Source organism: Podarcis gaigeae (genome assembly GCF_964106915.1).
Source record: "Podarcis gaigeae genome assembly, chromosome: 1".
Classification (NCBI taxonomy): domain Eukaryota; kingdom Metazoa; phylum Chordata; class Lepidosauria; order Squamata; family Lacertidae; genus Podarcis; species Podarcis gaigeae.
The window spans coordinates 78,762,276-78,781,424 of NC_139678.1; the positions used below are offsets into that span (position 1 = coordinate 78,762,276).

At 37.7% G+C, this 19,149-nt stretch overlaps 1 protein-coding gene across 3 annotated transcripts; it reads right to left on the reverse strand.

The window, feature by feature from the left end:
* Nucleotides 1–209: 209 nt before the first annotated feature.
* Nucleotides 210–18,843, reverse strand: TESMIN (testis expressed metallothionein like protein). 3 transcript variants are annotated; one of them, XM_083756997.1, is made up of 13 exons: nt 18,215–18,843; nt 15,969–16,519; nt 15,331–15,445; nt 13,952–14,010; nt 13,138–13,299; nt 11,639–11,759; nt 9,332–9,408; nt 8,079–8,152; nt 7,107–7,178; nt 6,174–6,276; nt 5,205–5,342; nt 2,981–3,156; nt 210–1,262 (listed from the first exon to the last, which is right to left on the reverse strand). In XM_083756997.1, exons 1-13 carry the CDS (start codon nt 18,252–18,254, stop codon nt 1,070–1,072), a joined length of 1,881 nt encoding a protein of 626 aa, XP_083613123.1. In that variant the 5' UTR covers nt 18,255–18,843; the 3' UTR covers nt 210–1,069. The 3 variants fall into 3 exon arrangements, with proteins under 3 accessions (XP_083613123.1, XP_083613122.1, XP_083613124.1); XM_083756996.1 differs by lacking the exon at nt 18,215–18,843 and adding an exon at nt 17,349–17,428; XM_083756998.1 differs by lacking the exons at nt 2,981–3,156; nt 18,215–18,843 and adding an exon at nt 17,349–17,443 and having other exon boundaries at nt 1,120–1,262.
* Nucleotides 18,844–19,149: the final 306 nt, after the last annotated feature.

Consider the following 19,149-nt stretch of genomic DNA (forward strand, 5'->3'; position numbering starts at 1 on the left):
AATATCATATGGTTAAAGCTGCAGTATTACACACCCTTACTTGCCTGAACAGACAGGCATAGGATTGCACTGCATGTAAACTAACTGAAATGAACTATTACCAGTGGTGCGTAGTACAGTAGGATTGTCCTTTATGCGGCTGTACTAGTATTAAGTAGTTTCTGAATTGTTCCTTGAAAACAAAAATGTTAAAAACTTTTTAAAGGGTATATATTAACTAAACACCAACTTTAATGCAAGTTTTGCTACGCAGAGGTGCAAATCATTCGGATTGTGACTCAAATGTCATGAATTCAATGTTTTACTTTCATATCTACTGCATGTTCCTCTTTTAGCACAAGAAAAAATTCTTAATAAAGGATTGCATTAGCTAAAATTTCTATCAGTTTTCATCATTACAAAACTAGTAAAGTACAGTAAATTGAAAACAATCTTTTAAAACAATTCAACACTAAGATAAATAGAAACCAAATTACATCTGAGGCACTCCCATTTTTACGGCACCATTAATCAGGCTAATTTTCATTTAAATCTGTGAAATAATTAAACTTGGAGGGAAGTTTTGAGTGAGTGTCCTTGACTCAAACAAAAATATTTTAACTAGGAATTATTTTCACGTATTGAGTTTGCATCTAATCAAATTTAATTCAGAGTAATTTAGAAATTATATAATGTGTGTTCCACAAGCCAGTTATCTAGAAAACATCTAAATCTGTGTTTGTTAATCTATTTGAGCCTATAGTAGCAGAAAGATGAGAGATTTTAATTTATAAACCAAAATAATTTAGTTTACATGCTTTTAATTATACTGTTAACCTGCCACATGTTGACCTCCCTACTGCCACCCTACTCCCCCTCTTGGTTACTTACAATGACCTTTGGCTTGGAGAGCCAGGTAAGCAATGCAGCTCCATCCTGGCCACTACTGTGTAAACTAGCATTATATGGAAATAAAAAATAGCAATGATATGAGAATAGGAATGGTAAGTTATTTTTTATCAATATTATCAACATCAAAGGCTATTTCAAGCATTACTGCAGTTCATTGTGCATTTGTATCCAAAGCAGATTATTCAACTTTCAGCCCTTTGGATTTAAATTCAGAGTGCAGGATCTGTGATAAGCATCTTCCAAATTCTTCTAAGATCATTTGTTCTGCTAGGCAAATAGAGTAAGCTTCTTTTTCTGCCTCTTCAGCTTGAGCAAGAAGACAGGCACATGTTGCCTCAACCACTTCCCATGATATACATGTACTAGACTGCCTATTGGAACAAAAAAACAAATATATACTTTTAAAATAAGTAAATTAATGAAAAAGATAAGTTACCAATTTACTCATGGCTGAACTTTTCAGGGTCTTCAAACAGGATTTTCTGTGCCAGGTACACTTTTTTTGCATTTGGCCTTCAAACATAGGAAAGGGCACCAATTTGCGTATGCTTTGTCCCATATGCATTCTTATTTTTTCTTTTGCAAGTGTGTGGAGAAACTGAAATAAATAAAAGGCTACCTACAACTAATAATGTCTCAATGTCAGCAGGTGAAGTTTTCCCCAAATTTTTATTTCCTCATTACAAAAGGCTTAATCTGTTCAATTATTGTCTATTTAACAGTGCTTCATTTTCCGCATACAACTTTCTCGTTCCAGCCACTTTTCTCTGGTTGGAATTCTGGAAGGAAAAGCAACCAGAGGGTTGAGGTGCAGGGCAGAAGCAAAAGGTAGGCGAAAGATTAAGCACTCATCCTCACCTCCCATTTCTTCACTGCGAATCATGCCCTACTCAGGCTACTTTTCAACTCTATGGAAACAACCTAGATTCACAAAGCTACCAGCCTCTCCCATCCCAATAGCAGGATAAAGCAGCTGCCTCAGGCAGAACCCCCATAGGTGGTGCCACGACATGTGCCCCACCCACCCCACCACCTGCACCGCTAATTTCCAGTGATTCCTCACCAAAATCTCACAAGAGCTCATGAAGCATAGCAATGGGTGCCAGTGCTGGTGGTGCCAGCAGCAGACCTAGGTTGCTGCCAAATGTGTAGGTCAGCCTTTAGACAGGCAACATACATAAACAGTAAATGAGCTGTTAAAAAAATATTCCTTATACTGTATACCAAGCATGACACTTTCATTCCCAAATAAACTACTCTGTCCATTTCAATAGGTTTTTTAAAAGCCCTGCTGCAGTGCTTCCCTTGCCTGTGCACGTCATTGGTAAATAAAAATCTGCTGTACACTGAAGTTTTTGAAGGCTTGTCTACAAGCCTGCTACCACAATTTTAGCAAAGCTGCCAACTTGCCAGCTACACACATTCAACTGCCTGAAATTAAAGCATATGTTGCTTAAAAGGTAAAGGGACCCCTGACCATTAGGTCCAGTCGTGACCGACTCTGGGGTTGCGGCACTCATCTCGCTTTATTGGCCGAGGGAGCCGGTGTACAGCTTCCGGGTCATGTGGCCAGCATGACTAAGCCGCTTCTGGCAAATCAAAGCAGTGCACGGAAACGCTGTTTACCTTCCCGCCAGAGTGGTACCTATTTATCTACTTGCACTTTGACGTGCTTTCGAACTGCTAGGTTGGCACGAGCAGGGACCGAGCAACGGGAGCTCACCCCGTTGCGGGGATTCAAACCGCCGACCTTCTGATCGACAAGTCCTAGGCTCTGTGGTTTAACCCACAGCGCCACCCGCTTCAAAAACAAACACACCAAACATATATTGGTACCAAAGAGTCAGTGCTACAACCTTCACCTCAGCAATAACCTGTGTAGCTGAAACAAGTTACTAAGCTCTGACAGAATAATCATATGTAAGATGGAGCATCTAGAAAGGAGAAAGCAAAGGTTGAGAGGGACAGACAACTAGGCTGTTGTATATATGTTTAAAATCAGTGCTATGGCATATAAAAAAGTTTGCTATTTTAAGATACATATCTTAGATAAAAGGTGGACATCACATAGGTAATCCTTAATATTTACCTGTCTTTTCTGCTTTTTGATAATATTTCAAAATTAGAAAATGATACAGAGTCATTTCCTTCATAACTTTTAATTTCCATATAGTTTGGTATATTCATTAGTGTTTTTCGATCTGGGCTTTCTTCATAATTTTTGCAACCAACACACTTGCAGATAGATGAACACATGATTTTAGCCTAGAAGATGCAAAATGTTCTAATTCATAAATCACTCAATACTATTAAATAATATAAGATCTGGCTCTGCTACAATACAAGGACTCAGCCATACAGCAGCAAATAAAACATTTTAAGTGCAATATGCAACGTGACACTAGATGGCAATGGTGAGTCTTATGGAAAATTCAATGTGTTGTTTTTTGTTTTTTTAATTATTTTAAAAAAACATTTTCAGAATGGTTTTTATGTGTGTATATTCCTTGGAAGTATGCTTCCAAGATCATTGGTAATTGCTACAAAGAATATTATAGTGTGATAAACTATATTTCACTACTCCTAGTTGTATGTGGAGTTCTCTTTGAAGAATACTAAGAAATGTCATTTAGTTTAGAATATGGACCCAGATTGACTGACACTGGCTAGCATTTTTTTTAAAAAAAAAGCTTAATTATTTCCATAGGCACAATTCAAGTATCAAAGTTGTTTCCAGAAACAATTTGAAGCACTGGGATAGACCTATAAAAGTCTTGTATGGGACTCATCCATGAATCTGCTCTTAATATCTGTCTTGAATTTGCTGCTCCTATCTTTAATACTCATGTGTATCACATTTACCTTCAGATGCCATAAGAAAGGACCTTTTTCTGGGTTCTCCTAAAGTTGATTTCATTGACAAATTGAATGTGCATCTTGTATTCTTTGTAAACAGCTGAGTTGTATTTACAGTTAAGAGGGATACAGATTTTGTTAAATAACTAAAAAATAAATAAGATATACTGGTACTCATCACTTCAACCATCAAAGAAGCATCTTTGGTTTCTTGTACAACCCTCACATACTGCTTTGTTAAATATATCATACCTGCATGGCGGAATAAGAAATGCTTTCTTCATTTTGCCAGCATATTTCCATTTCATAGAATAGAATAACAGAATCATAGAGTTGGAAGAGACCACAAGGGCCATCGAGTCCAACCCCCTGCCAAGCAGGAAACACCATCAGAGCACTCCTGACATATGGTTGTCAAGCCTCTGCTTAAAGACCTCCAAAGAAGGAGACTCCACCACACTCCTTGGCAGCAAATTCCACTGTCGAACAGCTCTTACTGTCAGGAAGTTCTTCCTAATGTTTAGGTGGAATCTTCTTTCTTGTAGTTTGGATCCATTGCTCCGTGTCCGCTTCTCTGGAGCAGCAGAAAACAACCTTTCTCCCTCCTCTATGTGACATCCTTTTATATATTTGAACATGGCTATCATATCACCCCTTAACCTCCTCTTCTCCAGGCTAAACATGCCCAGCTCCCTTAACCGTTCCTCATAAGGCATCGTTTCCAGGCCTTTGACCATTTTGGTTGCCCTCCTCTGGACACATTCCAGTTTGTCAGTGTTCTTCCTGAACTGTGGTGCCCAGAACTGGACACAGTACTCCAGGTGAGGTCTGACCAGAGCAGAATACAGTGGCACTATTACTTCCCTTGATCTAGATGCTATACTCCTATTGATGCAGCCCAGAATTGCATTGGCTTTTTTAGCTGCCGTGTCACACTGTTGGCTCATGTCAAGTTTGTGGTCAACCAAGACTCCTAGATCCTTTTCACATGTACTGCTCTCAAGCCAGGTGTCACCCATCTTGTATTTGTGCCTCTCATTTTTTTTGCCCAAGTGCAATACTTTACATTTCTCCCTGTTAAAATTCATCTTGTTTGTTTTGGCCCAGTTCTCTAATCTGTCAAGGTCATTTTGAAGTGTGATCCATTTACCTTTCTTCTAGTGCAGATGCAAAAGACAGGGCTGTTGTACCTTTAATAATTGTGTAGATGTAGAATAAAAGTTTCACCTGCTGTAAAGATACAAAAGCCCTGTCTTTTTTTGCAGGTGGCCACCCAATATTCTAGCTGCTTTTAAACTTTGAACCTGCTGCTAGAGCCTGCAGTTTTCCATGAGGAGCACACTCTATGGGAGTTTTCCCTCAGATAAAGTTTCTAAGTGCCTACAATATTACTGGATGAATCCCACCACTGTTACACATTTTTATAAAGCAGAATTAGAAAATTTAATTGAACAAACCTCAAAGCATTCACAGTAATTTTTTAGGCAACCTGACCGCTTACAATTACATCCTTTATTATGTCTGGGCTTGATATCTCCTAGTTTCCCTTTTCCAATCTTTGGCAGGAAAGCTTCTGGATTTCTGTCAAGACAAGCCTAAAACAATTTTTTTTTTATTTATATAGAAGACATTCAAATTGAAAAAAGCATTTTTTTACCTTTTTATAGCTTACTTTATTTCTAAACTATGCTTTTCTGAAGGCATATTAATTATTTTTACAGGTGGTAGCAATCAAGGAAGTTCTTGTTTATATGGTCCACCTGTTAACATGAGACAAGATGTACTCACAGCACTGTATGTTGTCGTCTGTGGAGGCTATTCTGCTAGAGCTACTAGGATACAGTCCTTCCAATAAAAATGTCAAGCAAATCTCAAAACCACACACTCTTTCCCATCATGTACACATTAGATAGTTAAATGAACTCAGAGGCTTGTGGGGACATTTCTATCAATCTTCTAGTCTTTGGCACATCAGCTCTGTGCATTGCTCAGCCAGCCCTAATCTAAAAGTATGGCTATGGTAAAGAGGTCCCTTCCATGTATCTCTAGGACATGGGTAGGCAAACTAAGGCCCAGGGGCCGGATCTGGCCCAATCGCCTTCTAAATCCAGCCTGCGGACGGTTTGGGAATCAGTGTGTTTTTACATGAGTAGAATGTGTACTTTTATTTAAAATGCATCTCTGGGTTATTTGTGGGGCATAGGAATTCATTCATCATTTTTTTCAAAATATAGTGCAGCCCCCCAAAAGGTCTGAGGAACAGTGGACCGGCCCCCTGCTGAAAAACTTTGCTAACCCCTGCTCTAGGAGGACTGCCAGCTTTTTAGCCCTTGCTGATGAGATTTCTCCTTCGTCTCTTGTTAGGAAACAGGACAGTAATTAACACAGGAGATATAATAAAAAGTAGATAATAATACTTGCATTACCTTAATTGCCTTAATCCTCTCTAGTTCATGTTGTGGATTGTTATAACAATTATTGCAGTTGCAGTTACTGCAGAAATCACCATTGGCAAAGCAATCACAGTATCTGTGTTTAACAAAGGCAGCAGATGAAATACATTTTATAGTTCATCATTTTCAAGGATGGTTCATGTAGTCATGTGGTTATCTGTGCATTCTATGATTTTGTTTTTCTCTGTCCCCAATTTTTTGGCGTTCTGAAGATTGCAACCAATCCAGCAACCAACATTTCATGCAAGTGCTTATAATGGGAGGTTGCTGATCCCATTCTCTTTAGTTTCCCTTCTAGATATTTTCTGTCTCCTTTTTATTCTAAAGCAGCATTGTTTATGTCTTATTTAATGCAAGTAATTAAGTAATCTTCCCATTCCCATTCCGCATGTAAACATTTACATGAACCTCAAGATACCTACTAAAGAGTGGCAGAGGAAAACGAATGAATATCAGATAAAAAAGGCTGATACATTTTCAACATGCATTTTGTATATAAAAGCAATTTTTTTTAAAAAAAAATTACTATTACAATGTTAGAAGAAAGCAAGGAACATAATGGCTCAGAACCTCTACAGTATTTTCTATATTATCTTTATATAGTACTATGAACAACTAGAGATACACTTATTTTGTCATGGTATCTATTTTTTTGTGCTGCCTTATTTTTCAACATGCTTCCAGAAGTGTATCTTCCAGGCATTACTTTGTATGCATCAGGCTAAGCACTGTGCATAAAAAGAAGAGGAAAATGAAGCTTCAGATGTGGTAAATTAATATCCTGTTCTATATCAAAGTCATGTTTACTGCCATGGCTTCAGTTTAATACATATGGCAGGAATAAATTAATTACATTTGGAGTTTTTTTACACTAAGAATAGATACTTCAATATTTCGTTTACTTACAATTTGAGACACTGTGATTTAGTGCAGTTGCATGGCTTTTTTGACTTTGTATCCCAGGAGCTGCAAGGTAACCTAGGCATTGCAATTTTTTTAAAAAAAAGAAGCACATTATTAGATATATAATTAAAACTTATATATTGAATGTATTGGGAAGATTATTAGAGATTACACCCATTTACTGGTGAAAAAGCATGAAAAATGGGACTCCTAACTATGACTCCATTCACAGAACCTTGTTTTGCTACCTCAAGTCCTCCACATCACTTGCTGTAAGGGTAATGAATCTCTTGAACAAATCATCATTCAATCTTCTGTTATACAGAGGGAAACATAATGCATTGGGTCTTAAAATAAACTGAACTTATCCTTCCTCCCCTACTGCAGCTCCCAATGGCTCTGGTGGGCTGGAGCCCCTCCTAACAAAGTAGGATGGGATGGGAGGTTTCTGAAGGAGCAGGAAATCAACCTAGGTAGGACCTGGATATAAGTCAACAGAAGGACCATTTCCCATCACCACCTCCTCAGGATTATGCTGAATATGTTGTGCCAAGGGTTCAATGGCCAAAACAAACAAAAGAGGAGAATGTTGATAGCCTTGCTTCATCCTCAACTGTGGACTAATTTGATTAAAATTATTAAAATTTATCAAACAAATCACTATATACTTGTTATATTTTATCTATAAATTTAGGTTCAAATCTCATCATTTTGATAACACCAATTAAGTACACCTACTCCACACAATCAACAGATTTGAATATTTTAAATAGTAACACCATTAGTGGAGTGTGAGTAGTTTTACAAAAACAAATAATATTTAACAGTTACCAATTAGATCTGAAATCTGGAGGTAACAGACAAAGCTAGCCTGACTAGGGTATAGAGCTTTTCAGTATTGCAGGGTTTTGTATAAATACCATGTCTTATTATTAAAGACATTAACAAATATATATATATCTATTACTGTCTTACCCAACTAAGGTCAGTTTTGTTGGCTCTTGAAGATTTTTATCTGAATGGCATGTATATATGGATCCATTATCAAGCTGCTCAAAATACAAACCAGATATTCCATTTGCATTTAGTTGTCAACTTTTTTTATACATTTAAAAAACAAAAATATTATAAAAATAGATTAAATAATCAAGATAAAATATTTATAAATCACCTTCATAAATGTTAGAACAAGTCATGGAAAAGTGAAATATACTTTAGGAAAAATGGTATTTTAGGATTGATATTTGCCTTTAGCTTATACTCTTAAGTATTGACACTATTTTCATGTTGCTGACTGGGACCAGCTCCAAATTTTGGAGCACTAGTACAAGAAAAAAAGGCTACCTTGTTGCTCCTAATAATTATCACAGGAGACACAGATCTCCATCCTAGATTTTGCAATCTGCTTGTTTCCAGATCAGGTATCTTTCTCTCTCCCATATAGTCTTCTTTTTATTGTGGGTCTGTGGCACATTGTTACACATACCCTGCAGGCTTTGGATTAGTAACAGACTTTTATTCTTTAGATCTAGGGTTTGTGTATACCTAATGAATGTATTAAATGCTTGTGTATAACTGTGCTGCCTGAAGCAGCATCTATATTAGGGTTGCCATATTTCAAAAAGTGAAAATCTGGACACAAAAGTTATTTTTTGCCATTCACCCACAGTATTCCAGGTGTCTCTGGGAAATTCTGGATGTATGGCAACCCTAACTCCGTCTCTTCATTTTTGTGAAATAGACCAATCTTTCTCTACTTCCTGGTATGATTAGTTAGGTATAAGGGTTAAAGCTATACACCCATTTTTAATGGACACATGCACTCCTTTCCATGCAAAAGGCTCCAATCCCCTGATCTGTACATTGAGGCCATGTGTGTGGTGGTAAGGCATGTGGGTTCAGATGCATGCCTCATAACACCCCTCAACCCTCCAGAGGAGATTTGGGGAGCACAGGGGGAAGAGAGGGGCAGAATTCCTGCTGCGCTATCAGGAATCCTTGCAACAGCTTCCACTAGCACAACAGGTTTGTTGAATATGGCCCATTCTAACAAGGCCTGCCTGTAGCAACAAAGCAGAAACATGAGACAAGACATCTAAGCAGGCAATGGTTGGGTACTAACATATGCACAATCTGCATATCTCTTGGTAGACAGAGAAAGACGCATGATATGCAGTTTGAGAATGTCAAATTAAAAACTCTTATCTGAGGGCAAAAGTAACACTTACCTCTTGTGCACAGACATTCAGTTTACCTCCAACGGGTAAAAACTGTCCCAGTACAGATGTTACAGAATTACTTGCATCTAATAAGAAAATATTTCATTTAGGTTAGTGCAATGTATAGATTTAAACAAATACATATTTGGATAACTGACCTACATTTCAGAGGAACTAAGAGATGTAAACAGTTACTTCTTTAGCATAAATAAAACTTAGAAATAATTAAGTTTTTAACTATGCTAAAGAAGTTTGACATTTTCCATATATTTATCTTTCCAACCCAAACTGCATTTATTTCACACAAATATAAAAAGAACGGATCCTACAGAGGGCAAAAAAAACACATAAGACGCTCCAGAAGCCCAGGATGGTGATAGTTTAGTTGTAAAGCCATGTTCTGCATGCAAAATATACATGTTCAACTCCTGATATTTCCAAATACAAATTGGAGAGACTGCCTGAAAGGCAGGGTTGCTGCTGCAATATATTGAGATACATGAACCAGTGGCTTGATGGCATAAAGCAGCTTATGTTCACTAAGTAGGAACAGCAGCAGTTTGGAGACCAAGCTTCTGAGGCTGTTTCTAAAGCATCTCCAACTAGCTGTCCCAACACATATCTTTGCACATTTCACTTTCACATGCACTTCCATGTTCATGACTATCAGGCTTCATTTTATATATTTATATAATTTTGTGCAAATCTAATCCCCTTCCCCCAGCTAAAAAAATATGTGCCCTATGCTAAGAATTGGGTCCCGCAAAGAGTGAGTTTATTTTGAAATAGTGGTTTGGAGAATAATGAAAAGGCTTGGCTTGGCTTCTTCTTCTAAAAAGCTAAAGGTGTCCTTGTGTATGGGTGTAATAGTAATTGTATGAAAAAAAATTCTGGTCTGGATGCACATTGAACTACCATTCAGTGGGTCTTACTTCTGAGTAGACATGGATAAGATTGCACTGTTGGTCTCAGGCCCAAATTTTTAAAATGTACTGCATTACTGCAATTGCAGGTGGTTTGAGGAGAAATTGTCTGAGTGCAATTTAAATATGTACAATTATTAAATTTTTTACAATTAAGATTTTGAGAAGAAACCTAAGAAAAACTCCTTCTCAGATTTTACCTTTGTCATCATTCAGAGACAGTGATTGCTATATAACAATATTGTGAAAAGAATGCTTATTGAAATATTATCATTACTATATTGATCTATTAAAATTATCAGATTCCTTTATAGTTGATTGAATAGTGACATCATGTGGATGGTTTGGGTAAATGCAGACAGAACTCCCCCTTGCAAGCATACACAATTTACTAGGAGCCTTTCTACACTTGATTCCATGGTAGCCCAAGTCCTTATTTTGTTCCTAAACTGTTGAGCTCAGTCTAGACATCTCCCCTAACTGCATGTTTCTGTTATGGGAATACTGCATTTTCCCAATGTTGAGAGCATTATATTTTATAACTTAGAAAACGTGGTGCTTTCCCCAGAAAATTGCCCTATGGATTATGGATATTTGAGTTTTACAGATGTCATCTGGATAATGTCTATCATGAAGCTTGCTGAAATTATACACACAGGATCTATATTGGCAATAAATAAAACAATGAGACAAGGCACCTGAGCATTCCATTGTTGGGTGGCAAAATTATTCAGCATATTCTGCACATCCCTTGGTGAAGTTAGTGAAGGGAATGTTCACAATGGCTGGATCTTTTCAATGATTCAGGTTCCCCATGTCCATACCTTTAGGTGATTATTTACATTTTATGTCCTTAGTGTTTGTCCACTCTCTGGCTGTGCCATCAGAATACTATAATGCAGTCTCATCAGTATTATACTTGTTCTCTCAAAGTGTTCATTTCAAGCACCTTTGGATTTCTTTGTTTTTGTTCTGATCAAAGATGCTCAAGACAGTTTTCAACAGTATATAGGAATTAACAATAGTGTTTAACAAAAACATAATATATGTTGAAGTACATATATTTTACAAAAGTGGAGGAATTCAGCAAAACTACCCTGATGTGAAGACAGGATAAATATTATTGTTTCCTGATTAAAGGTGCATGAATCTGTCAATTTCAATTCCCTCAGGAATTCAGTTTGATTCTCAACATTTCCACATCAGTTTGTAATTTATTAATTTTTTGAATTCTCATGAAAATGTGTCAGCATTTTAGTGTAAATACGCATTTTTAGATGAAATATTCCTCAAATCCACATTTTTGCTAATCAGATTTCCCTAACACAATGCATTTTCTTCTGTTATTTTCACTAATTATATATGTTGTTCATATTTTCCAAAATTTCAATACCTGTCTGAGGATACTTAGGCTGGTCTTGATACTGGGGGACCAAATGAACTGCTTTTAATTCTCTTGTGTCTGTATTGTTTATACAAAGTATATGAGTACCACCCTTCAACTGGCAGATGATCTGAATTGCATAATCAACAAAAAAAAATCATCAGATTAAAACCCATATCACACTCCTTAAAATGAGCTTCAAAACTTAATATACAACATAATAAAACTATGAAATTTAAAAAGCTTAAGATTTTTCTTAAAAATCAACAGTGAAGGATCCATACATACTTCCTGCAGGAGGGCATTCAACAAATACATTTATATCATAATTGTCAGGAGATGGAGATATACCTCTGTCATTTGTGTGGCAAGCCTCTAGTTTGTACAAAGATAAGATTAACATCCATTTCCCCACCCAACACTGGCATTTGGCCCTTGGATGGTTGTTCACTATTGAATGTGACACATGGGCTGAACAAAGTTATCCACTCCTGCTTCAGCGGAGTGCACCCCCCACCCAGAACCAGCTGCACACCACCCAGCTGAGCAGATTTCTCAGCCAACAGGACTTCCACTTTATAATAGGAGCCAACCTGAGGGACCGAGGGGGCTTCGTCCCCCATAAAATATTTAAGGGGTGGGCCCCCCAAAGTTGAGGGGTATTGCCATTCAAATGGTGTGCATGCATCATGTCACGTGATGGATTATGCAGGGTGGGGCTTACCTGCCCAATATTTTATTCAAGTTGGCACCCCTGCACTTCATCAGGTTCTTTGCCTTCATAATCCCAAAAATAACCTTCACATTCATAACTGCCACTACCTCCCTGGGATTAAGTTAAGGAAAAGAGAGGTAGAGCTGTGTGTCATCAGCGTACTAATGCCATTAGCATACTGATTACACTGAAGTCTAAACCATCAGATGGCTTATCCCAGTAGTTTTCAACTAATGCTAAAAATCATACAGACAAGATAGAAGTTGAAGCCAACAACCAAGGGGTAGAATAGAAGTCCCCCCCCAGCAGTGCATTCTGAATCCATTATCCCAGAATGGAGCAGAAACACAACATACTGTGCTACCCTAGTGATTTGCTTTAGAAGGATACAAATGCCAATGGTACTGAAGTATTCCCTGGCCTGTCATCCAGGGAAGTGTTCTCCATTCCAAACCTTGCCTGGAAGCCAGATTTGAAAGGACCTAAGTAACCAATGCCTAAGACAGTTGAACTATTACTGAACTTAGAGGATCTTGCTTCTGAGTAAGCTTGCTTAGGATTGTGCATTAAATAATTAAAAATGTAATATAGCAGAAACAGTTGATGAGAAAAAGAACTTGGAACAAAGCCAAGGAAATGGTCATTGTTTTCTTACTGCCTACATGGCACCACTAAGAGGAAGCTACTCTACTAAGAGCCTTGCAGTTTCATTCTAATAAAAACATAGACAACAAAAAACTGTTGGCAAAGTTTTCCTGTGCAAGTTATTATATCATAAAAACACAGCAGTTACCACTTGAGGACTGGCATAATTTCTCTGTGAACAGGTAGGTTCCTCCATTGCATTTTCTGAAGTTGCTAGGTTATGGCTGATTTCTTCACCATTTGAATTTTGAAGAACTGCTTCATCTGAATTATTAGCTGTAATGCTAACAACTGCTTCTCTGACCTCAGCCTGAAATATAATCAATTTCATATTTTAAAGGATATGCTTACAGTATGTTGCACTGTTAAAAAGCTGGTGTTGAAAAAAATAATTGAAGTTGCTTAAATTGATCGGAAACATTATGATCAAATTGATACATAGAATAGTCAATTAAAATTGTCATTATTACCACTATCTTTAAAAGCCCAACTTACATCTAAAGGACTAAGAAAGGATGGGAAAAAATAACCTGAAATAAATACCGGTAATTACATTCCACATTGCTTTGAGTCATTTTAATAATAGTATGAATAAATTACAGAAGGTGTATCAAGTAATCAATTTTATTGGATGCTAAGGATTCAATACAGATAGTAATTCTGTGTCTGTGTCCTAAATGCATCCATGGTACTTTTTCTCTGGCATCCTGTTTCCCATAATAACTGGATGTTCAGGAGGTAGCTGTACCCAGGAGTGTCTTTGCCCAACTTTCATTCATACAATGGCTTCATCCATTTCTAGAGAAGTCGGGTCCGGCTATGCTGACCCATTCAAAACCATCAAAGCAGATGTTGCGGGGGAGGGGGGACAGACAAAAATTTGGGGGACATCTGTCTATGCAACTCACTGTGGATCCAACTCATATTATCCTAACAAGTAGTAAAACATAGTATATACTTACAATCTCATCACAAACAGCAGCAGTATCCTGAGATGAAACAGTGATACCGTTGCATGATTCTACAACACAAAATGGAGTTGAAGAGAAAATTATGTGGACAATGTTAAATATTCAATCTAATCAGAATATTATTGTTTATATCTCATGACTGTTACAATATAACTCATAAAACCAACAACATTTGAAGTTGAGTATAAGCAATTGAGTGTAGAATAAGAAGAGCAAGTAGAAACGGCAACCTTCCTAGGTACAATTCAAACACATTTCCCCTTACAGTGGTACCTCGGAAGTCAAATGGAATGTGTTTCAGAAGTCTGTTCGACTTCCAAAACGTTTGGAAACCAATGCATGGCTTCAGATTAGCTGCAAGAAGCTCCTGCAGCCAATCGTAAGCTACAGAAGCCACATTGGACATTAGTTTTCCAAAAAAAGTTTGCAAACTGGAACACTCACTTCCAGGTTTCCGGCATTTGGGAGCCAAAACGTTCGACTTGCAAGGCATTTGGGATTCAAGGTACGACTGTATTTCAAATCCATTCAAAGGAGTTTCACTGGGGTAATTTCTTTATAGTAAATTTTTATATGACAAAACAATCTAAATTATTTTTAAATACATTTGAAATGTAAGTTTCAAATGAATATAAATTCAAATGAAAATATGAAGTATTTGAAAATGAAACAAAAAAAAAACATCCTAAGGAAAAAATGAAGGCACCCCATTATACTTTGTAATGTACTGAAAAATTAAGGCTTAAAGTGAATGGCTGTTAACTTTTCAGTAAATGATGGTCAGGATGCCAATAGGATTTTAATGAGGGCACACACACATAATATTTGAATATGGTTTGTATCCTGTGCAAATTGTGTCCTGTTTTGCAGGTGGAGTGGGGGGGGCAAAGATAAATCAGGGACTCCATGCAAATAAGGGGACATACTGTATGCCAACAGGTGCAAGTTTCCCCAGAATTGTATTTCCATAGTAGAATAGGTTTAACATGGATCTCTATCCATCACATAGCTGTTAAAAGAACAAAGAACATTTCCATTTCTGAAACAGCGCTACATTCACTGCAAGTGCCTTCCATTCCTGGAAGCTTTAGAAAACAAGTTGCAACTGAAACAACTTGGATGCCAAGTGTGAAGTTTCCAACTGTAATCAATAAACAGCAAATATAGGGCAAAAAGTTACAGTTTCCTTTAATGTAATAATTGGTAAACAAAAGGCCTCCATTTCTGATTCAGTTAAATTAGTAAAAGAGCTAAAGGTAAAAATGATTTATCTTTAATAATAATAAGCAATCCAGAAAATATATTAAGTGGAAACCCATCTGCACGAAACAAAAGATGCAAACATGAAAGGATATTTCAAAAACACTCACCACCAGAACACTCTGGTATGGCTTGTGACACTGTAGAACTATTAATAATTCCTCTAATTTGGTCACAAGAAACACAGTTCTTTGAATCTGCAGTTGAAGTTATTGTTCTCAATACCTAGGAAAGCAAACATACTGTTCGAACTTAATATACAAAACTATTTGTGCTGTAATAATAATAAATATTTAAAAATGTTAAATTATATACACTGTAATAGTACTATAACAAATCTTATCTATATCCCATGATCGATCCTGTCATGCCTCAGTCCTCCATCAGGAGGCTGAGAGGGATACACGCCCAATGCCTATGCAGAGTATGTGGCCAATTTTAAATCCCAAAATATTGTCTTGTCCAGTTTGTTCTCCTTCTTAGGATGGACCTTGCTCCTTGGGGTGGGATCACTGTTAGTGGGACAGCAGTATTGTTCCCATTCTCAGGACATGAAGAGCTAGAAATGTACCTAATTAGGACTAAAATGCATTCATGATATATTCCACATGTATCATAATGCAATATTTCTAAGCTGCCCTACGTTTTCATTAAATGATGCTGAATTTTTATCTAAAGCAACTAAAATGCAATGATTACTTCAAAGCACATATATTATGATTCAGGTATTTTTAAAAAGCAGTCTTACTGGTATCATTTCTACATTTGTATTGACTGCTCCATCAGCAGTACTGGTGCCAAGAGATAGCATGGAACCTCTATGTTCTGTCATTAAGGAAGATGGAAAATGGATATTCTGTGAGCCCAGTTGCAATTTTGGTAAATATGCACATGTTGTCACTTCTGAAAGAGTCGCTTCTGGTAATTTCTGATATTTTCCAAGGACTTCATCACAAAACTCTTGTGTACATGGCTGCATTTTAACTTCAAACATTGCATGTTCATTTTCTCTATTCAGAGTATGTTTCCCGCGATTCAGTGCAGCTTCAGCCATAGAACTTAAATAGGTGTCTTGACTGGAATAGAATTCTTCTTCAACTGGTTTATTAATTAAATCATTCTTTGGACTAAGAATTTCGGAATTAAAGGTCTTCACAAGTCCATTGTCTATTCTTGAAATTCTACTAAAGGTTATATGACTTTCCATAGGTACAGTTAAACTTTCAGATTGGTAGTATTTGATCTCTGTAGAGACATCTATTTGTCCTGGGCCAATTTTCATCTCGGTAGCTGTTTCAGCTTCAAAATAAACAAACAAAAATAAGCAACAAATCATATCCAACATAAGACTCCAATCCTAAGCATATGCTCACTGATCACTTACATATTGGATGGTGTATACACAAGATCTCACTCTTGCACTCTGCAAATCCACACTACAAACTCACCCTTGGTTTTACAGATAGTAACTAACATGGATTAGAATTCCCAACTGAAATGTAAACTTTCAATGGCTTAATGGAGAATCATTCACTTGTGTTTTCACTTTTAACCACCTTCTAGGGGGGTACTGGTTAAATTCAAATGCCAATTTGCTTTAACTGATCTTAATTATATTTTCTTCAGTAGTACTGCTGTGCATGTCTGATCTTCAAACATATAAACACTATCAACAGCAATCAATATAGAGTTGCAACTTTTTCTATGCATTTGAAGTGCTTAAATTGTTTTTTATTAGACCACTGTTAATTGAACATGAATTATCTATTTGCCTTAGCTATACCTGAAACTTTTCCATTGTTTGTGACAGAAACTTCTATGTATTATGAGAAAGTACATATTCTTACACTAGTATGAACTTGTCTTTTAAACATCACCATATGTAGTTTGGGAAATGATTTCCCATTACTATTACTATACTCATAATAAATGTACCTTTTAATATTTCCACATTCAGTACTCGAACATATAAAGTTTTGAGATACAGTTCCAAATAAGAAACAGACCCTATTGTTGGCAGACTAGATGCAAGATGCTAATATACATTATAAAGAAATAACAAAAAGTACAGCTGAGGGGCATAAATGTGTTGTTGGTTTTTTTTGTTTTTGTAAACTATTATACGGACCTTCCAAAAATTTCAGATCAAACTTTTGCAACTGTGCCACTTCAAAATAGTATGTTTGCATCTGGATAACCCTGTCCTATGATCTCCCATTTGCCTACCTGAAACAAAGGAGGTTTTTTTTTAAGTATGTGTTGTGGTGGTTACCTCACACATTACAGATTAAGGGTATCTAAAGCAATTACACACCTCTACTTCACCTGAAGCAACAGTGCAATATAGATCTGTGTTGCTGCTTTGGATGCACCTCTATATTGTGTATGGTGCATATCAGGGGTGGCTAACCTGGAGCCTTCCAGGTCTTATTGAATTAGAATTCACCTCATCCCTGGCTCTTAAACTTTGCTGTCTGGGGCTGATGGGAGTTGTTACCCAACAACAAATGAAAGACCACAGCTTCCCCTGTACTCATGCACACACGCACACTTTATTGGCCCAGCATGAAGATGTTCAGAGCTTCATGGTGTCTCCTTTTCACCAGGAGTGGGTGAAAAACCTGCCTGCCCAGAGTGGCTGGGGCAACCCAGTCAGATGGACGGCAAATATTATTATTATTATTATTATTATTATTATTATTAGCCCTGACACGAATGAGAACACTGGCCAAGGGTGGCTTCCATGTAGAGATGGTGGAATATGGGGTGCTTCACACTTTGCAGGTCTGACACCCCCGTGTGTGGTACACAACTAGTTCACAAAGACTTGTTGTACATCCTTGGCATGTCTGCTTATTGTAAACACCAGTGTCCCAGGCTTGGGACGAACTTGATGGCAACCACATACAAGGTGAAGAAGCAGCTCTCACGCAGGCGGCGGACATTCTTTTAAACCGTGGTGGCTGAAGCGGGCCAGCCACCCCGCCATCTCACCTTCCCCCTCCGCAGATTCCCGCCTTTTCCCCTCCATCATCAGCACTGCATTATGAGCAGCGCTCGCCAAAGGGGTGCCAAGGAGCCGTTGGCTGGGAAGTTTTAAGCGCAGAAGCGCCCGCGAGGGCCAGCGCGCGGGAAAAGCCGCTTCCTGCTAAGCAGCCCTGCCAAGGGGGGGCGGATCTCCCTCCGGGCGGTTTTTCCTCAGCGCTTCTCCGCGCGCCTGCAAAAGCCACGCCGCCCGCTCGCATTTCTGAGCGGAGTGGATTCACGCTGGGCGCTGAAGGGAAAAGAATTCAGCCTTCCTGCCTCTTCTTTCCCAATCTAAACCCCTTTCGATATTAGGGCAAGAATCACACAGCCGCCTTTTAATCAGCAAAACGAGGCAACTTATGGGCAATTGTTAAAACACCACTTCCCTTCCCCATCCGGCGCCTGTTTTTCTTGAGGCAGCGGCTGAGAATCTAGGGGCTTTGCTGGTTTTCTCTTTTTTTAATAAGGGGACATTCGCTTAAAAACGCCTGAGGATCAGTGAAAATATAAGGCACAGAATGGCATGAGGGAAGTTCCAGAATAAGGAACATTCCCCGTGGAAGATACGCAGATAGTATCAGTGCCGGATTTACGTGTAAGCTAAACAAGCTATAGAAATATAAAAAACAAATAAAACTTACAGCAACAGTGTTGTTTGTGTTGTGTAGGCTCCTATGATGTAAGTAATGGGCCCCATTACCTTCAGTAGCTTAGGGCCTCATCAAACCTAATTCTGGCCCTGAGTATAAGGCTGCTTCATTTTTAACATATGTAATGTTAACGAACAAAAGTGGCACAGGGTAAAAAAGAGCTAAGCAAAGTTTATAACTAGATTGGTCTTTTTTTTAAAAAAAGGAGTGGACTTTCTGTTAGATCAGAGGGAATTTATACACAACTAGACA

Excerpts from the sequence above, each read along its gene's own strand:
- TESMIN (XM_083756996.1), bottom strand. The coding sequence starts at position 17,409 with ATGCAAACATACTATTTTGAAGTGGCACAGTTGCAAAAGTTTGATCTG. Across the intron at positions 16,520-17,348 it reads TGATCTGAAATTTTTGGAAG|CTGAAACAGCTACCGAGATG; the intron begins GTCCGTATAATA and ends TTTATTTTGAAG. Across the intron at positions 9,409-11,638 it reads GCCTAAGTATCCTCAGACAG|ATGCAAGTAATTCTGTAACA; the intron begins GTATTGAAATTT and ends TTTTCTTATTAG.